Below are 20,660 nucleotides of genomic sequence, written 5' to 3' on the forward strand. Positions count from 1 at the left end.
TTTTTTTAAATCTTAATGCTCTAATGATTAAATAAACTGCGGCCATCTGGTAGGAATTGTTTTCCAAGAAGGATGCGGTGACTCACTGGGCTTCAACTATTTACGGCTTTTAAGAAGGGCGTTCATTTTCAAGGGCTTTTCTCCGTTGTTCGACCATTTTAATGTTGGGTGCGGAGAGTTAGTAATACTTCGGAACGTTCCTGTTTTAGTAACAAACCACTTATTTCATGGGCGGAAATGTTCTCTTTTCCTCCTATTTTTATCCATTCCACAGAAAACCTGCAACGTGTCACATGCACTGAAGAAAAATCCGAGAAAACATTCAGTTTTTCTCGAGAACACATTACGGTCAGCTTTCCGAGAAATACTGGAATGTTCATAAGGAATATGAAACTTGAATAACTGTTCGATTCTGGCACGAAATAATACAACAAATTCGTGAAACCAAAATGAGTTTCACAGTATTCCACTTCATTTTTTGTTTTGTTTCCCCACATCGCATTACTGACCTTGCTCCACCTTAGCTCGAGTTACTTGGCATTGATTGCACTGCTTCTGCCCCGTGCAAATGCAAGATGTGCATTTCCACAGGGCAGCAAAGTTGGCATAAATTATACGAAAAATAAGGGAGAAGGGGCGGCAAAATATGCTGCTACACCGGGCGGTAAAATTCCTAGGGGCGACTCTGCACTGCTTAAACATCAGGTGATGTTTCAGCAGTGCAGTCTTTTAAACTCAACTCTGGTCTTTTATTAGGGTTTCAACCACATTTTCCGTAAATATTAAACTACTGTTAAGACTTTCTTAGTTCTCTTTAAATACTTTCATTATTAAACATTGACATCCTTCGGATAAGACGGGAAGTCGTATTCGACTAAGTATTCATCCCTTCCGACTTAACACGCTGCCCCATTCGTGAGAAGTAATATTTTACTTGGAGAAAAACGAATAAGTATTTTGGGGGTTCGCGATCTCCATAAAAGACTGCTTATTTTACAATAAGCGAACCTCTTTCTCGTTGTGGTGAAGGAGGCTACTGGATAAAAATGCGAAATGCGTGTAGGCAAATCTGTTATCAGGCCGAATGAATGCAGCGATTTATTTGGTACAGAGTGCTTATTCATCAGCAGGAGGGAATGAATAAAGGCTCGAGGAGAATGGGATATTGTCAACCACAGAAGTGGTCAATGGAATGGTACTCGTCTTACGTATCCGACTGCATTTCATACGCAAGCAACTGACGTCACCTTAAAAGAACAAGCAATTAAATGGACTATTTCTTTCACTTCCTCAGACACATCTTAATGTTGTATTAAATTACTCTCCACGAAATTTTCGATACACCATTTCTATTGTACTGTAACATTTCTTATATTATTAGTAATGCCAGCTATTCCGTACTATACAAGAAGCAACAGTGTGTGTTGCTTCTTGTATAGTACAGAAATTCATTTATGTTCAGTGTTACAAAGATCGTATAAGCATTCTTCGCATCCTAAACATTCGATTCGAACCAGCAGAAGACCATCGAATATCGATTATCGATTTCAAAACAGGCTAGAACAGACCGATCGCTCAGTAATTTATTAACGATATCGTTAATAAAAATGATATCGCTTACTTTTGCAAGTGGTATCTGACAGGATACATACCAGGGAAGTCTGTTATGCAAATCGGAACAAATGGGTTTGGATATGAAACTGGTGATATAAATGAAAGGGTGATAGACAGTGAAAGGGTGAGTGATAGACAGATACCAAAAAGCGGTATATGGAGGAGCAGAATCCGGGAGAAGGCAGATAAGAAGTGTGCTGCAGAGGGAGATATTCAGTTGTTTGCTGACGATGCATTTGGTAGCGCAATAGGTAATCAAGGCGATATAGAGAGTTTAACTTACATAGGCTAATAGTATGGGCAAAAGATAATGGGTTTCAGTTTAACATCGTGCCCAAGTGTAAGGTGATACACTTTAGAAAGAAGAGATCAGAACTGAACTTTCATTGGATGCGGAAATTGATGAGGTGACTGTGGACAAGGAGTTGAAGTATAGAGGACACACTGCTCAGGTTGTCAAGGCATCTCATAGGATTATACTTGGTTACTGAAGAACAAGCAGAGATAACTTATCGTTCCTCTTTATAAGATCTTGACAAGTCTTCACCCGAATTACTCTGCTGAAGTCTGGTCACCCGAATTTCTTGGAGATGAGGAAGTGATGGAGAAGATCCAGAAGAGAGTGATGTGGTGTGTGGAATGCTTCCTGTGATAACAGATTGGGGGCTTGTGATTTTGGAATATGATAGAAACATTTAAGTTACTAATTTGGGATTTTATAGGATTGATGCAGAGGAAGCATTTCAGCACTTGGCTAAAGGGAGAATAAAAATGGGTTATTCCTGGAAATTGAGTAAGAGTATGGTCATCAAGGACGTCATGGATTAGATTTTTTGCTTGGAAGGTAGTGAATGAGAGGAATAGGTTGTAAGATTCGGTTGGCTTTCTTCTGCCAAGTTCAAGGGGCGCTAGGTATTGTGACCCAAACTGACTCACGGGTATGGTATGGCCAGTTTGGGTCTCGGAATTCATGGAGTTACTCGCGTAACCATGAATAATAACCGTTCGAATGACGACCAAATTGTAATGGCGAACAATAATTCCGTAAGGGGAGATTGAATAGTGATGCCATATTTGTTATGAAACAAAACAGACAAAAATAAATCGAACAGAGCACCCACCATCCGTGTGTTTCATCGACTTAAAGGCTTTCATAATAAGGAAACGGATCGGACAAGGCGAATCTTTAAATCCATCTTTTAACAATTTGGGCGAAATAATTTAAGAAACAGAATTCAAATGGAATAATTTAAAAAACAAACATAGAAAACAAAAGCAATGGTAACTAATAATACAGTGTAAATGGCAGCTAGACGGAAAAATATTAGTACAGGTATGTAAATTAATTAGGAATAGCCTAACGGTAAAAATACGCAGACAGAAATAAAAAAGCAACCCCTGAAAGCTAATAGAATATCGGTATGTTTAAATTCAACCATACAGAAAAATTAAACTCTAACAAAAGAATAGTAAAAGCAAGAATAGAAAAAAACATCAAAAATACCACATGCAAAATGAACACATTAAGAAAAATAGTTAATAAAACAAAATTTAATAAAATATAAAAAGAAAATATTTATAAAGGATGTCTATTACAACCAAAAGTGAACAGATAAATGAAAGAGAAGATAAGATTAGTTTGGGATTTGCTGTCGAAGCAACCAAGGCCATCCGGCCAGTGTCTTCTGTAAATTGCGAGTGGTTGTTATGAGACCGGCTAACTCAACTTCAGTTGAAAAGCCCTGATGTTCTTGGGATCGTCGAAACGACTGAGATACGGAGGCAGAGAAGATCAGAATAAAATTGACTCAAAAAAGAGCAGTTAAAGTAATAAGAACGTGGAAACCCAGCGCAAAGATCAACTGGCAGAAAATTTATATGAAGAATTGACTTCTTTTTTTTTTTTATGACTCCCATCAAACGACAGGTTTTAAATTAATTAGTACCGAGTGAACTAATTTTTTTACTAGTGCTGAAGCACTATTAGCGAACCTAGAGAGCTAAAGTGGAACTTTTTCTGGCCTCAAAAACAGACAAGGCACTTAAAGATGTTCTCAAACATCCCTGCCCACTTTATGTCGGTTGATTGGAAACTGTCTGTCTGTCCGCCTGGCAAATCAGGCCAACAAAGTGCTTAAAGGAAAAAATTATTTACGACTAAAAGTACTCTCCTCGCTTCTTTTCAGAAATTAAGAAATAAATCCTTTTTATGAATATCTTTGTAGCGAAGGACACCAGGAGGATTTGATTTTGAAAATTCTTCCTTCTCTACTGTGACATGGGAAGCGAACCCGGGTAACTGAAAACAAAGGAAGTTGTAGGTACGACATGGGCAGGCCCTAAGAATTTTGCTGTCCCGTGCAGTAGCATATTTTGCCGCCCCTTCTCCCTTATTTTTCGTATAGTTTATGCAAATTAGCCGTCCCAAAAAAACTTGTCGCCCCGTGCAAATGCACGTCTTACGCCATCGGTAGAGCCGGCCCTGGACATGGGTTCCCGAACTTGAGCAGCTGAAATTTTATTCTACTTAGTTTTCAATCCATAGCACATATTGTGTGTACTGTTTAGAATAATTCCCAATAAAAACAACAGTGTTGCGATTTTTTTCCATATATTAAATATGTGCATGTATTATGATATGAATAAAATTAATTAATTATTATTACTACTACTACTACTACGACCTGGTTAGCGGAGAGGTTAGCGTATCCGCTCTCCAGCCAAAAGGCTGCGGGTTCGAAGCATGCCATGGGCATGGATGTTTGTGATTGTCTGTGAAAATACTAGTGGTGGTGGTGGGCGGTAGATGGCGTTGGTGTATACAGAGAGAGATGTAGAGTAGGTGTCCTCCCTCGATGAGTCTTGGACTCCCTGGAGGAGTCACGTACATACAGAAAACTTTTGATTATTGTATTAATTTTACAATAATCAAAAGTGCTAAATCATTCATTAATAATTATTAATGAAAAAAGTAGAATGCAATCAGTTCTGAATCTAATTCCTTTTTTTTTTGAAACGAAATTAAGTATGCGTCATGTGATCAAGTGTCATTAAGAAAGAATTTAGCTTACGTTTAGGCGCAAATAACTTTATTTACATTTCATAAAAATTACCTAGGTTTCCGTTTGTTTTGATTATGAGACACATCATACGAGATACAATTTTATTTTATATTTAACAAATGTTGAATCAGTTGGTAAGTAAAAACCATTTAGTAAACAAATATTTCACAAAAGAAAACATCGCCAATTGACATGCACATTTGGTTTTCCGAAAATAACGAAAGCGCCCTCTCACAACAGTTGTCAAAAATGTGAGAAATTCAGTACAATCTGATTATTATTTATACGTTAATAAGCCCTTTAAAAGCGATTTGTACCTTGAGACAAAAACCATGTTATTTCAGTTGAAATGTTTACTGGCATACTGGTTATGATTAATAGAAGAAAAATTAGTCATAGAAACAATAATTAGGATCAGTTAGTTTTGTACCTTCTTCCACAAGAAATAATCTTTGTTTTATGCCACTGGCGTAGTAAGGCACTTTCTGTACAAATTTGGTTAACGTTCAACTCAAGTATTGAACTTCTGTGGAACAGATTAATTTTGGCAGTAGGCGAATGGAACTAGTCTTTTTGCTCTTTGGAAAGGTTCACAGAAATCTTAATGGAACTCAACGTTTATATCTGAAATCCTCCAGCCTAATTAACTATTTTTTAATATTAGATTTCCTATTTCTTACAATAACAAATCTAATCAGAGAGAAAGTGGATAAGTTTGATCCAATTGTAAATCGTAAACCTCTTTCTGGCAAGCTGGCTACAGAATCTGTGGTAACTGTTACGTGTTAAAAAATTCATAATTTAATTTCAATCCCTAAAATGGTACGCAAAAATGACATTTAAAAACTTTACCAATGCTATGCTTGTCAGAAAAGATTCGCGAATCTCATCATTAGATGAATAAATATAACAGGAATTTTCTTTCTTTTGACCACCCCACACAAGAAAGCGGTTGTGATAAGCCTATCTTGTTTCGCAATTCACAGCCACAACGGCAGAGGAATAAGACAAAGTAATTCCATTGCCAGCCGCTCAGGAAGTAAACACTTCGACAGTTACGAGATAGTTACGGGCCATATACAGTTAAGGACCCTTAAAATTCAGAAGAGGAAAAGAGCGGCGAGAATACATGACAGAACTTCACTTAAAGTGTGTTTACAAGATGTGACTACTTCTTTTGTCCTTTGCGTTTGAGAATGTGATATAAATACCGGGAATATCACCGGAAACTGCAGAATTTATGTGGGATTATTACCCCAATTTACATAATTCGTAATCAACTCATGGTTCTTGCGAGCATTTGGTCATGGGTGAATTATGTTCTCAATGCTACCAAGATCTAATTTACTTCAATCTTTTTTGAACTTGATCTCACTTGCCGGGATGCGGCAGGGGAACTACTGAAGAACATTTCCGCTTTTTTTTTTTTCTCTCTCCCTCATATGTCAAAGCACTAGAGGCTTTTGAGTTATCGAAAAAAAAGCTTCAATTATTTATTAATGAAAAAATGATTGCGATGCTTTTCAAGTGATAGCGTTATAAGGAAAATGTCTTCGCTTCTTAAAAGATCAAACTGCTAACAAAATTGGTAACATCGGCAATAAGTGATCCTCAGAACATAACTGTGAGTGCAACTATTAATTGAATCATTAAAATAGATGGCGGCTGCTCTCTCTCTCTCTCTCTCTCTCTCTCGAGATGACGTTTTGCATAGACTTATCCAGTCCATCGTGGGGAGGAGGTTATCAACAGAATTCAGATTATGCAATCAAGTAAGCTTTCAAATTGTAGCTTCTAAAATCATTTCGCTTTCGCTAATGGTCAAGGTTAAATCAGAAGCTCTTTATGCATTAGCTTATTAACAAAGAGCCTTTTCAGAAAGTAGTTTCTCTTTTTGTTACGTTTTGGAGAACTTCGACTTGTAAAGTGCAAAATTGACAATAAAAAGATTAACAGGAATTCATAAACATTTCAAAGGAGTGATCCAGAAAATAGATGTAATGCGATTCATTTGGAGAAGAATCTTTCTTTCTTATTCCATGCATCCATTTCTCGTCAGTCCAAGACGGATTGAGTTCCCTGATTACGGGCTTTAGGAAGTTTAATATAACCTGTTTGCCATCCTCTGCTGCATCCCCTAAGGTCAAGTATTTTTGGCTGTAGGTCTGTGTGTTCACAGGACCCGTCTGTCTGTTCTGAGGGACGAAAAACCCGAGTTTCCAGGAAAAAATCTACCACCGTCTGAGACCGATTAACTCAACGTTTGACTGAAAATAGTTGACAAAAGGTCTCTCACCTCAGACAGGATTCGAATCAGTCTCCTTCCAATCAAAGGACTCGTCTAAACTAACTCAAGTACGAAGTCTCCTCTTTCTTTTTATTTCTTTATTCCCATTAATATTAAAAGTATAGCCAACTGGCATTCCTGAACATATTTTTAACGAGAACTAAGGCTGTAATTGGGCCTCCGTAGCTAAGCTGGTTCAGAAGAGCCCTTTAGTTAGAAGAACCCGGGTTCAAATCCTGTCTATGAGGTGAGGAATTCATCAACGTTTTCAATCAAATGTTCAATTAACCGGTCTCACATGGATGTAGTGGGATTTTACCCGGAAACTCGGGTTTTTGGTTCCTCAGAACAGAAAAAATGGCCCCGTGAACACAGATCTGTAGCAAAAAAAACAAACAAAAAACTTGACCTTAGGGAATGCAGCAGAGGATTGACGTGCTGGCTGCTTTAATTCGTGGTTACCCTCACTCATGGAATTCTACCCGTCCTAAGGGACGGATGGGTTGAAAAAGACTGTAATGCATCTACTTCTAGCTCTTTTGAGTTAAGGGGGCGCCACCAAAACCGAAGAAAAGCTCTTCCATGACATAACAAAAACTATATCACTTATTTCGTTGCTTTGAACTTTGGTCTCCCTTCCCTCAAGTAACAAATTAATCACAAAACTTCGCTCCACCGACGTGGACTCTCAGCTTTTAAATGGTACCACTGTTTTGCTGCTTTAAATTTTTGTAACTTCTATAATTATTGAAGTTGACTTATTCGTTTGGCATTCAGCATTCGAAATGATTTAAAATGAGTTAAATTACCGAGTTTTTGATCTAAAAAATCAATGTTCTAAGCAAATGCTTCGACTGTCATTGTCATGATGACATCATTCTGGACGTATCCCTCCCTCCTCCCTCTATTTTTTCCCCTCCTGTTAGTGTCCATTTCATGAATTCTTCCTCAAGAGTGTGGGACATCATTCAGAGGTGATCTCTAAACAGAATAATTAATTCTAATATATATATATATATATATATATATGTAGAAAGTATTTTTACCTTGGGTATAAATATGTTACAGATACCAAGCAATTTTAAACCTGGTTTTACTCCATTTCCCAAGTAAGCAAACAGACTAAAAGTCAAGTTTGCGCCTGCAATTGATGCAAGTCTAACTGATCCCACAGGTAGTGCAGGACCAGGGCAACTCGTGGCAAAGGTGGAACAAGCTCCGATCACTAATCTTAATATTTACCCTTAATGCCAAAACACATCTCCAAGAAGGGGATCACTAATCTTAATATTTACCCTTAATGCCAAAACACATCTCCAATTTCCCCTTCTTGGAGATGTGTTTTGGCATTAAGGGTAAATATTAAGATTAGTGATCGGAGCTTGTTCCACCTTTGCCACGAGTTGCCCTAGTCCTGCACTACCTGTGGGATCAGTTAGACTTGCATCAATTGCAGGCGCAAACTTGACTTTTAGTCTGTTTGCTTACTTGGGAAATGGAGTAAAACCAGGTTTAAAATTGCTTGGTATCTGTAACATATATATATATATATATATATATATAAATTAATAATGCGAATGTTTTTTTTGTTTTTTTATTCCTGGCCTGTTTCACCAACTTCGAGTTAGCTTGACATGCTTTGGAAAATCCCAAAAATGCACGACACAATTTAAAGCAAACCCCTCAGAATGCCTCATGGACTGAGGTTGGTGATTTTGATACGAAATAGGAAAGTGTACAGAGTTTTGTGTATTTTTTTAATGATCTAATCATCCTTACAGCATAAAACAATAATAAACAAGGGCTACAAGATTCACAGTATTGCATTACAGCAGTGAAACCAGAGGGCATTTGGCTGTTTAGCAACAGCTCAATTGAGAGTACTACAATATTTTCTTTTCCTCTCGTGAAAACATTTCGCTAAAAATAACATCGCTGGAAAACACTTTCGTGGAGTGCAGGAAATACGAAAGGAAGTCATAAACTGCTAAAATGCAACCAGATACAATTAAAGCTCCCGGAGAACAATAACAAACCAGCTGTTTGCTCAATTAAACAGTGCAGTCGACAGTTAATTGTTTTTCCATTTTGATACTAGGGTTACAACAGTTGCATCGCACTGTATCATTCCTTGCAAATACACATTTCAACTTAATTATGGATTAAACAGATTTTAAACAGGATATCTGGAGTGGATACCTATCAATTGTCATACTGTGACTACGGTCATGTGGGTTCCAAACTAAAGGGATGCGATACAACCCGTTGTCACCTATGCACCAATTTTATTAAGTCGTTTTCCCATTTAATAATGCTCCAATAAAACAAAAATGTAGTAGATAGGGAGAAAATGGAAGTAGTGAACAATTTTGTGCTCCTAGGATCCCGAATTGATAAAGATGGTTATTGTACTGAAGAAGTTAGAAGACGATTATTACTCGGAAAGAAAGCGATGACAAATTTAAGCAAGAGCTTTAAAAATAAAGATATTAGCCTCGCTAACAAAAATCAGAATCGTGAAATCAATGGCATTCCCTGTGGTGCTGTATGGATGTGAAAGTTGGACCCTGAGAAAGAGTGAAAGAAGGAAGATAGATGCATTGGTTGGAGATGCTTACTAAGAATACCATGGACTGCAAAGCAAACCAATAAATCAGTGATAGACAGAACAAAGCCAGATTGATCCCTAGAAGTTACCATCATCAAGCAAAAATTGTCATACTTCGGATATATTATGCGAGCAAATGACAATCTGGAGAAGATGATGATGCTTGCTAAAGTTGATGGAAGCAGAAGAGGAAGACCAAGAATTAGATGGAGAGTGTATGTTCGTGGAGTCGCCAGGAGTTGGAAACGACTCGATGGAACATAAAATAAAACAAAAATGAAAATCACATGATAAAAAGTGATAAAGGTGATGTAAGCTCTGATCACTATCCTTAGTATTTCCCATAATATAAAACATCTCCTAGCGGACATGTTATATATTATGGGGGGTCACTACCCAGACCAGTTTCGAACTTTTTTGAGGTCTTATTCTCAAAATACTTATAAAATATACTTTATAAGTATATAAAAACTTATACACTTTACCATATGGTAGTTCTGCATCACTTCAAACTGAGTATTTTCATCTGGGTCTGGCTCCCACTGACAAGACCTCAAAAAAAGGTCGAAACCGGTCTGGGTAGTGACCCCCATAATGTATAGCATCATACATGTCCGCTAGGAGATGTGTTTTATATTATGGGAAATACTAAGGATAGTGATCAGAGCTTATATCACCTTTACTATGAGTTGCCCCTGTCATGAAAGGTTTGCTTACGCTTGAATCCGCCGAAACGTTTATAGTTTCTCTATTCGGCTTTGAAATAATGTTGGATTCAGTATCCACTTCATTTGAATAATTTTGCCTCGCCGAAGTGAAGCCTTTTGGCTCTCTTTTTTGCAGTGAAACTAGTACGGTTACAGAAAGGTTCCAGTCCAAAATGAAAGGCCCAAGATTTTGGGGGAATTTAGCGAAATATTGCGCAAATCTTATTGTAATTAAGTTCTTTCTATTACTACTTTCTCATTCCATCAAAAAAAAATGAATATCTTACACAGAATTATTTTGTTTCTTCAAGTTTAATTTTACATTTCATTTAATGCAATTTTTAATTATAAATTCTCAGCAGTGTATGACGCAACTAAGCCTAACTGCACACACGAGGCTTAGTTGAAACAATTAATCTATACAAAAACAAAACTTCAATTTTTTACCGAAATATTGTGAAGCTAATTCCAGGTGTCCTCGTTGTACCGACACCTTCCATAGGACTACTTTTTCTAGCCCTCTTTACGTCAAGTAACTCAAACAACCGTCGAAGTCCATTACCACCAACAGCAAAAACTTATCATTCGTTGCCTTCTTAGATGGGAATGAATTGCCTTAAAAACTACAGCGCTTGTTCCATCGAATATATGCTTATAAGATGAACAAAACAAATGAATATTCTTTAGTTATAATAAGAGACTTCTAAGACACGGGAATTACATGTTGACAGAGCAGCTGCAGTTTTAATTATAGGCGATGTCATAAGTTGGGCTGCTGCAAGCCTTCAAAATAACACTAACAGGAAGAGATCTAAATTTGGTACACCGCTGCCCCTGTCTCGCTCGATTTTTCATGGTGTCCCGCACAGCTGATAGCATCCGTAGTCCAGGTGGCTAGCAGAGCAGTTGGGATCTGATCACACGCACACACACACACGGATAAACAGTCCGGAGATGAATCATGATAGCCCCATGGGAGCATTGGATTATCGATTTCTGTTTAAAAAATGATAAAATGTGATATATACGATCAAACATTAGGTGCTGTGACACCAAAATATGTGTACGTCAAGTGCATTACATATTTTGTTATCACAGCACCTAATTTAGCACCGTCACAGTGCTAAATTAAAACCAGATTATTCTATAATAAACTAAATTATTCCTACGCAAACCACTACGAACCAAAAGTAATGAAAAATTATCATTAAAATACTTCTCAAAACAAAAACTCTTGTAAACTAAGTTTGATTTCGCTTGCATGAGAGTCAGGGGAAAAATCACCATTATTTCTTCGCGCACACACGTGATTTTTAAATGTGCGAACAATTTGTGGCACGACATCGTCATAAACATATGGTGATCGATGACTTTCACCACACAGTGTGAAGCTACCACCTTGCATAGCGGCTCGAAAAAAATAAGTTCCATGTTTGATTTGTAGAGGAGAGGGAAACCGGATTATCTAAGCGTTAGTTAATCTGTGACTGATGTACAATAGGCTTAACACATCTTTCGTGGGTGGAATTCACATACAAAAATATCCCTTCTGATGCGCTTTCCCGAATCTGTTTTATATAGCTTTGAACGTTAGTAAAACTGTAGTTGAACTAAATTTTGATATCGGTAATATCGTTGCCCACTCCATTTTGAAATATTTGCAAGTTTATCGAATTATGTCACATCTTGTACTAAAAGAGCCAAATATTAATCGAAAATAAAAAAATTATATTACCTTCTTCATTATTTGAGACAATTATTGTGTTATTATCCTCTTTCAAAGAGACATTCAAATGTAATTATCAATAATAATAATAAATCAAGGTCACAGCAGTTCCTATGAACATAAGTACACACACACACACACACACACACACACACACCCAATCGAGTAATTCGCCAGTCATACTTCTAGACTCTAGAATTCGTGCCAAAGTGGTGAAAAAAACTTTTGTCTGCATTTTTACTAGTACATAAGCGCTTGGATGAACAGTGTTTGTTCCGATTGTCATTTCTTTACCATTAAAACGGTAATTAGGCTTATTATTAGACAGGATAATGAGTAGTTAGTTGAACCTAAATACGAGGGGCATTTCCAAGTTGTGTACATTGCGCATGCGTTGCTAGTGGAATGATGTAACACTTTCTATCTTCCCATCGCTCGTAAACCAACAACACATCGAGTCACATGCTCGTTTTCTGTTTCTGGCGTTCTCCGTGAAGTAAAACTTCAAAACGGAGAATGAATAAGACCCAAGAAAACATGAATGGCAAAGTGCTTTCTCAACCTCACCAAAGTCCTGCCATGAGCCTTCCAGACTTCAATCTGCTCCCTGAATGACAAAACTAAGTCGTGTGAATCGCTTCACTACCATTGATGCGTTTCTGCTGGCAATGTATAAGCACACATAGTTCGGAAATGGAACAAAAGGAGATGAAGATTCTTCTTTACCTATCAAACAGTCCTGGACTGCCATCATAAAACAACAATTTATTCGTAAGGTAAAATAGCAAATAGCGAATGTGGAATCTTTATACACGACTCACCGAATCCCTGTATACAAGGCAATTTCTATCACAATATTAATTGGAGTAACCACGTACGAAGCTCAAATTTGTATTGGAAAATTGGATTTGTTTTTATGTTTTTATTTTTTTGTAAGCGACGGTTTCTTAATTCTCCCTGTTAAGATTAAGAAAAAAAAAAGCATGACAAAAACTAGTTATTTATTTTTGCTTTTAAAAATTTTAAACAAAAGAAACACACTTTACGTTCAAAAATTTTCAATAAAATATAAATAAATTGGCAAATTCTACATTTTCTTTGCAGTTCTGGGTTTAATAAAAGACAGCACAGTTGTGTCGACCCACAGTCACTTCTTCCATAAGTAATCCTGCACCGCAGGTGGTTTGCTTTTCGAGCTATGATTGCAACTTGCACTAACGACGCCCTTCAGAGATCACGACCTCTTTCTCTGCTCCACTGGGCAGCTTTGTATCACGTGATCCGAACCCCGTTCCACATCTGTGGCATAATGCAGAACATGCAGTTAGGTGTGGGATCCACCTTGTTCCACTGCCGCACCATCTCCAGATGCTTTCTTGTCTTTTGAACCCAGTGATGTAAATCGGAGAGTTAGAAAGCTAAGGCCTTCCTGAAATTCAGGATAAAGCACCATTGTTATTCCTGACCTGAACCGGCAGTGCAATTAGACGAACACGGGTTCAACTTGAACTTCTCTACACAACAAAAATCATAAAACCTTACGCGAACTTCAAGTTGAAGACCCTTGATGGTGTCGGAACTTCTCCAAACAAATCCAGTACAACTAGAATCCACTCAAGGTGGTGCAGTGCCCTCAAAAGATTCCACTTTTGATGTCTCCAACTGCGATTGTCGTTAATTAAAAATTAAATTATTTTTACAATCTTTAATTATCCTGATTTTGCATTCACTTTGTTATAGAAAACATAAATATGAAATTGCGTAGAAATGCCGGGAAGAAGGTAAAAAAGCCAGTTTACACGTTTTGCTGAAGGCAACACTCCACCTCCACATGAGACCGACTGACTCACCTTCAAATGAAAATACTCTTAGAGGGTCTTCGCGTTCCGAATGGAGTTTGAAGACATCACAGCACGAACTCCATTCAGAATGGAGTTCGAATCCAGATCTTTCCAACAAAAGGACAACAAAAGGTTTGGAAACGAGAGATTTGCGAGCATATTTTACTTCATGTAAAGCATCAGTCTATAAAGGACATGTAGAAGTTCACTGCACCCGGAGGTCAGTTAATGTCAGCCAGACGCCACAAATATGCTTTAATAAATAGCCCATGAATGAAACATGATTGCAGCATGATAATGAAGCGGAAAGAACGTCAACGCCCATCCCACTCCCCGTTGGAAAAAAAAATGTAATAAAAGATCAACTGCAAAGTACTCTCAATCGAAGGTTCGCAAACATCACACCTCTTCGTCATTCTTGATTTCAAGAAGTGTTTAGTGTGGGTTGGGCCCAACGAGTGGAGCCTACTGACGGAAAACCAAAAGATAAATTCGTTCTGAAAAGTACGGTATGATGCGAAATTCCGTTTGCAAGGCATTCGTTTTGTTTGGGAAGAGAATTAATCTGAAGCAAGCATTAAACAAGATAGTAATGAGTAAAAACCGAAAAAGCGAAATATGGACGAAAGAAGACAAATGCAGATAACATTTAGTAAATTTTAATGTGCGTAGCCATACAAATTAAGGAGTCGTGATAATATTTAATAAAACAAGAAACACAAACCCTTTAGGGACAGGAGAAGCTTTTAAGCCTGAAGCGTTAAAGATAAAATGTGGTTTCTGTATCCTAAGATGATATCAATATATTTTAATAAAAACCCAAATCCCAACAAGTATTTCATGCAAAAGAAATTACCCTACGAACATACATCGAATTCTTTGTATTGTTTGTTTTATACATGTACCTATCGCATAACACGACAAATCAAGGTCCAAAATAGCAGACCCACCTACTGCGTACGCTATCGATATACATGCTTGGTAATATTCGTACAATCAAAATATATTTTATGTGAATTTTATGTGAAAAAAAATAAATTATGTGAATATATCGACAGCCCTTCAGCTAAACCCATGAACCCCAACATTATAAATACGTATTTAAACAGTTCTTTGCTTGAAACGTTTAAAATAACTGAAAATTACTTGTTGGGCATGCCAGCACCACGATGTAAATGAATGCAAAAAAGTTGAAAACTCGGAGTATTGTTAAAGGTTGGAAACCATGTTAATTATAAGTCTGTTTCTAAATTCATTTCACTCGGTTCTATTAAAAATATTTTTTTTCTTAAGTGCGAAATAGACCTTGAAAAAAAAATTGAAAAAGCCTTTCCCATCTACGAGTCCACCAGCAGCCTCTTTAGGCTTAGCGTGTTGGAAGACTTGACTCGCGATGTGCACTCATTAATTGGATTCCACTTGTACCCATCAAGACTTGTAAAAAAGAAGTTCAAATCTATTTCGGTAGAGGCTAACAAGCTTAACTGCGTGCATGTTTCGGGAGAAGGAAACTTAATGAGGTTTCTCTCTCTGCTAGAGTCTTTATTATCATTTGCATAAAACCGTTGGCAGTGGTTAATGAACAGCACGCTAATTTCCTGCGACTGAAGAGGGCGTGCACGCGAGATTTCTGTACTTGTCATGTTGACAACATGATGACGCTCTTTTTTTTATTGGTTTCTGTTTAATAACACGCATGTTTTTACATTTCTATTGACTGCATACGAGGAAGTGTGATCAGTGAAGCAAGCTGAACGAAGTACTTCAATTACTATGAAGGACTTCGTTCAGTATTTTTTTCCCGAAAGAGGCTTCCGGGAAAAAAATACTGAACGAACTGAGTCTTGTTTAATATAGATTCTATGTTCAAATATGTGAATAGCATCGCATTTTAATTATCAGCTAAAGAGTATTTTTGTTGCTAATGGTTTTTAAAGTAATTAAGTTGTATATGAAATACCTAGCAATTGGATTCATGCTGCTAATATCAGAACATGGGAAAGAAATTCTATTTTTGTCTCATCTTTAAGCATTTGTAAGCAAACGAAGTTTGCAAGTAAGGTAAGCTACTTATATATCAATCGCTATTGATGATTGAAAGCTTTGAGATGTGGATTTGGAGAAGGATGGAAAAAATCAGATCGACAGATAAAATAACTAATGAAGAGGTCTTAAAAAGAGTAGCAGAAGAAAGAAGTCTGTTAAGGAGGATAAAAAGAAGAAAAGGAAACTGGATCGGACATATTCGAAGAGGGAATGGAATCATCAGAGATGCCATCGAAGGAAAAATGGACGGGAAAAGACCCAGAGGAAGAGTAAGGGAAACAATGCTAGGTGACATGCTGAATGGAGACAGTGCACTGTCTCCATTCAGCATGGAGACAGTGCACAACCTTGAAAGAGAAGGCTCAGAACAGAAGAGAGTGGAAGGAATTTTTGCTACTAAAAGAAGAACCTGCTCAATTGCAGAATACTTAAAGGAAATTGATGAATTCACATCAGCTGATTCAGTATCCCATAATGCAAAGCGCACTTCCTATCAGACTTGTATATCGCTATGCATTAGAGGAAGGGTTTTAGGCCTTTGAACCAACCCACACTTGCAGATTACACATATTTCTCATATATAATTGGTAAAAACGTGTATTAAATTATTATTAAAATACTCGGGATCTAAAGAAATTATAGAAAGTATTTTCACTTTATTAAGAAGTAAATTACGTGAGAAAGCTTGTTTCATTACATCCCTCATAATATGGTTTTAAAATATTACTCTACAATACATCGCTGGTGTTAACAGATTGGATTTTGTGTTCGGTGAAGAATATTTGTGGTATCTGGAAGGCTGCAGAAAGGTCCCCTTCTTTGTATACAGAGCTGTTGTCTTATTGCACAAATCCAAACACGACTTTATTGGAGAATGGCAACAATTTGGTTTCCCTTTTTTCTCAAACTAGAATGACACTGGAGAACCAACCAAAGTAGACATTTCATTTATTTATTTATTTTTAATTTTATTTTCTTGCAGTTGTAGGAGGGATGAGTCATTTGGTTTCGAGTGTGGGTTTTGAACAAATACGTGCGAGCTATGTGCCACCATCTGAGATTTCATAGAGACCGGAAGTGTCAGGGTTTGATTCTTTTTCACTGCGAGTTTGTGACAAAACAGATGTGCATTTCGTCAAGATTACACAAGGAGAAAACAGAATGATGATGTCAAATGTAAGAGAGTCAGGATGTTTTTAGCACTGCATAGCTATTACAACGGAAAAAGCATCTCCTTCGTGTTCTCATTTTGCGTTTATTCACAAATAAAACAATTTCTGCTGCAAAAGATTGTGTGACAATTTGTGTCTGTATTTTAATGGCCACTCTCATTGCTTACCCCATATCTACTATAGAATCTTTCGGTGATATCAAAATAGGAAACTGAAATTCCAAGTAACAGCTGTGCGATTAATACGTAGAGATCAAAACAGAAATTAAGATGACAGGCGGTCTAAGATGCGGAGATTTTTGGCAACAGACGTTTACACACAACTCAAATAGGGTCAAAGACATCAAAACAGTCGACTGTCTCGAAAAACATGATGTAGCCACGTGTGTGCCCATCACTCGGCGTTGCTTAGCAACTAAACTCGATCGATCTCAGCAAAACGGCGCCAGAAAGATTAGGGTTAACTTCAGCCAAGCTTTCCCTTGTGATTCTTAACTAAGTTTACCAAAAAAGGGCAGATTTAAATCTGTCGTGTCCCACTCCACCCCATCCATGCATCTTAGCTGTTTCAGATTCCATTCTCACTTGCAGTAAAACTGCAAACCTCATTTCGTGTTTTGCATTCTGATGCAGCAGAAACGAAGCTTCCCCTTAACAAAATGAGATCGTCCCTCTCATACTGAAGTCGCCTGTTTGGACAGTATAGATTGACAACGATAACATGGTTCATCCGCATGTCGTGATAGGAAACTTGCATCGGGAGACCTTTTCATAGGTAATCCCTTGTCCTGACGCGACCTTGAAGAGCTCTTCCTGCCCACTGACGCTGTCCTCCCACCCCACAATTCAAGGCCGCTGTTGTTTTCAATTCCTTATACAGCAACCGGTGCTGTACTTGAGACCTGAGCAACACCTTTGCTTCATTGTCGTTTTACCCTAACTATGCACTTGCAACAGTTACACAATGGCTATTCTACGATAACATTACCCACAAAAGGGACAACAACTATCTGAATCTGCTTTTTTTATTTCTTAAACGAGACAAGTTTTCGTCTAAGAATCACTAAGGAGTATTTGTATAACTACTTAAAATTAAAACCACGTGTTATTGGGATTCAGACTAGGTACTAAAATTCTCACAATTTTTCAGTTTTAGGGTTTGAAAGACAATTAGATTTTACTGCTCATTTGAACTTCAAAATGCTTCAAAACTGAAGAATTTTAGATTTCTCCACATTGCAAGTTCCAGTCTCATTTTTTTAATTTTTTTTTTTTTAATTCTCGACAAATTAAAGAATCTATTGCGGTCATCATTCTCACTTGGCCCCCTCCACGAAACTGAGGCCTCATCTGAATGACGTATGGAAATCGCTAAATTAGATTAGCGTCAGAATGTGACTCCAGCGACCACTTCTCCACAGACAGCTGACGCGAGCCACGCATTAACTGGTCTCTCATTTGATGTTTTTGATAGTTTCCATTTAATGATTTATGTATTAACAATCACCCATTTTCTTCATTTCTACCATTTAAAAAAAAAAATCCTGAAGAAATCACCAAATTGTCGCGAAACTAATCGGAATTATTTCTCTAGTGTAACAATCATAATAAGAAACAAACTGTTTGTAACTTCGACAAGAGATTTTTGATCCTCGAGGTTATCAGGCCACACTGCCGCTGCCTACTCCTCAAATGGATGACGAGGATGGTGCATTCATTTCGGCAAGTGCCCGCTGTTTCTCTTTATCCCCTCACGTTTCAATTATGCGATTCTAGTTGGGTTCGCTCTATTCCTGGAACTGCATTTACAACGACAAAAACATTTCTTTGGGAACAAACGCAGCGTTCTTTGTACTCTACCAGTTGGTTCAACCTATAAATAACTATTCTCCCTCCCCCTCCCGTGTCTCCCTCTTCCAGCTGCAACCCACACGCAAGCCACGGGAGACACCTTAATATAAGTTTGTCTTGTCAGACTAAGGAATACAGTTCCTGCCCTCTGTCTACGGCTTTTTCTCCTTTGATTCATAGACCAGCATCATCTTAATGGTCTTTGAGAACATGCATTTCGTGCAGTATGTTCTTTATCACCAAGAAGTAAATATTGTACGAAGAATCTCCCTTTCTAAACTGAAAACATTTTCCAAAGTCGACCATCAGAGAGTTTAACGATCCCATTTGATTGATATGAGAGTCGCAAGCATATTAGAATTTTGTGTTACCTCTCGCGCACTATTATTAGAATCCAAGGATGTATCTCCAGTGGCGCTTGATTCTGAACTTGAAGAATACTAGCAGAATTAAATACACTCTGCTATTCGGGACGAAAGAATACTTTTTTTTTTTTTCCTTTAAACATTAACTTAACAACTGCCTATCAGCGAACTGCCGGGAGATTGTAGTTCCACTGCAGTATCATCGTATTAAGGAGGACCAGATTACCAATTATGAACGTTTATAAGGGCTTTGACCTTACGTAAAAGTCAACGGTATACTGCTACAGCGTGCTTTTACATAAAGATAACAACCAACTGCCTTGAGCTTCGTTGGAACCAGCAGCCAGTTGTTCGTTTAAGGACTATGAAAGAAAGACCTCTTTAGAGACAGAACATTTACACTTACATTGAAGGAAGGGGGCGCTACTCACCACGGCTTGCGCCACAGAAGAGCTGGACATCAGAGGGCTGACCGGGAATCCGTCGCTAGTCCTCGTCACGGCAGCCAGCGTGCACACAAACACTACCACATGGCCGCACGGCACCACGGACGTCCTTTGCCACCAACGGCGATTAGGCCTAACATCACTCGGCAGATAACGCGTTCCATCGGTGACATCTTCAACACCCGTCCGTCTCCTTCCGTCCTCACTCCTCCGCATCTCCTGACGACTGTACACCGGGCAAAAGTGTCTTCTGCCCGTTGCTCTGTCGCTAGTGACCGCACATGAACGAGAACTCCGTGCTCGAACACCAACACACAACAGACGAACGAAACGAAACGACACCGCCCCTTTTCCTCCTGGCGTTCGCGATCTCCGCTCGACCCAGAAAATAACCTTAGCGCACGTGCGCGTTCTCGCTTTTTAAGGTTCGACGAGAGTAACGTAACGCTGCCTCGATGCGCCAGTAGGTCTACGAGTGCGAACACCCCAACATCTCCGTGCGACCGAGCAGACCTCACACTTTCGTTGAAATGACTCAGGAAGAAGGTCCTCCCCGCCTCTAGAAGCGGTTCTTTCCCATCCCCCCCTTCCCCTGCAACCCCTCGATTCTAATTGTGTTTGCGCATCGTCCCCACCTCAACGCGATCGTAAGAAATTCTTGCGAGAGCTCGAACTCGGAGAAACATCCAATAGAGGCTTCAATGGATTCCGTTAACCCTCCTCCCATTTCCTTTTCCACATTATTTTGTTTCCTGTTTTTCGTGAAAAGGGTTTCAAATGCGCGGCAATTTCTGCGTCGTTTTTTGGAAGTTTTTGGTTGGCTTGATTTTGTCGCGTGGTCATTTTCTGCGAATTAGCCCAGATTTTCCTTCTAAAGAGAAGTAAACGAGTCATTTAATTTAACACACATCTATTACAACTCTTTATTGATTTCCC

The 20,660-nt window shown here is 38.2% G+C and overlaps 1 protein-coding gene across 1 annotated transcript in view; it reads right to left on the reverse strand.

The window, feature by feature from the left end:
- Positions 1-20,084, reverse strand: part of LOC150095787 (matrix metalloproteinase-2-like) — a 172,217-nt gene extending 152,133 nt beyond the window's left edge. The window contains exon 1 of the mRNA XM_090409774.1: positions 19,710-20,084. Within this exon, the coding sequence (XP_090265900.1) occupies positions 19,710-19,940 (231 nt within the window). The 5' untranslated portion in view covers positions 19,941-20,084. The remainder of the gene's footprint in view (positions 1-19,709) is intronic.
- Between the last annotated feature and the right edge of the window lie 576 nt (positions 20,085-20,660).

This window comes from Typopeltis vanoorti, chromosome 20, assembly GCF_054136105.1.
Source record: "Typopeltis vanoorti isolate ZY-2024b chromosome 20, IOZ_Tvanoo_1.0, whole genome shotgun sequence".
NCBI classification, from domain to species: domain Eukaryota; kingdom Metazoa; phylum Arthropoda; class Arachnida; order Uropygi; family Thelyphonidae; genus Typopeltis; species Typopeltis vanoorti.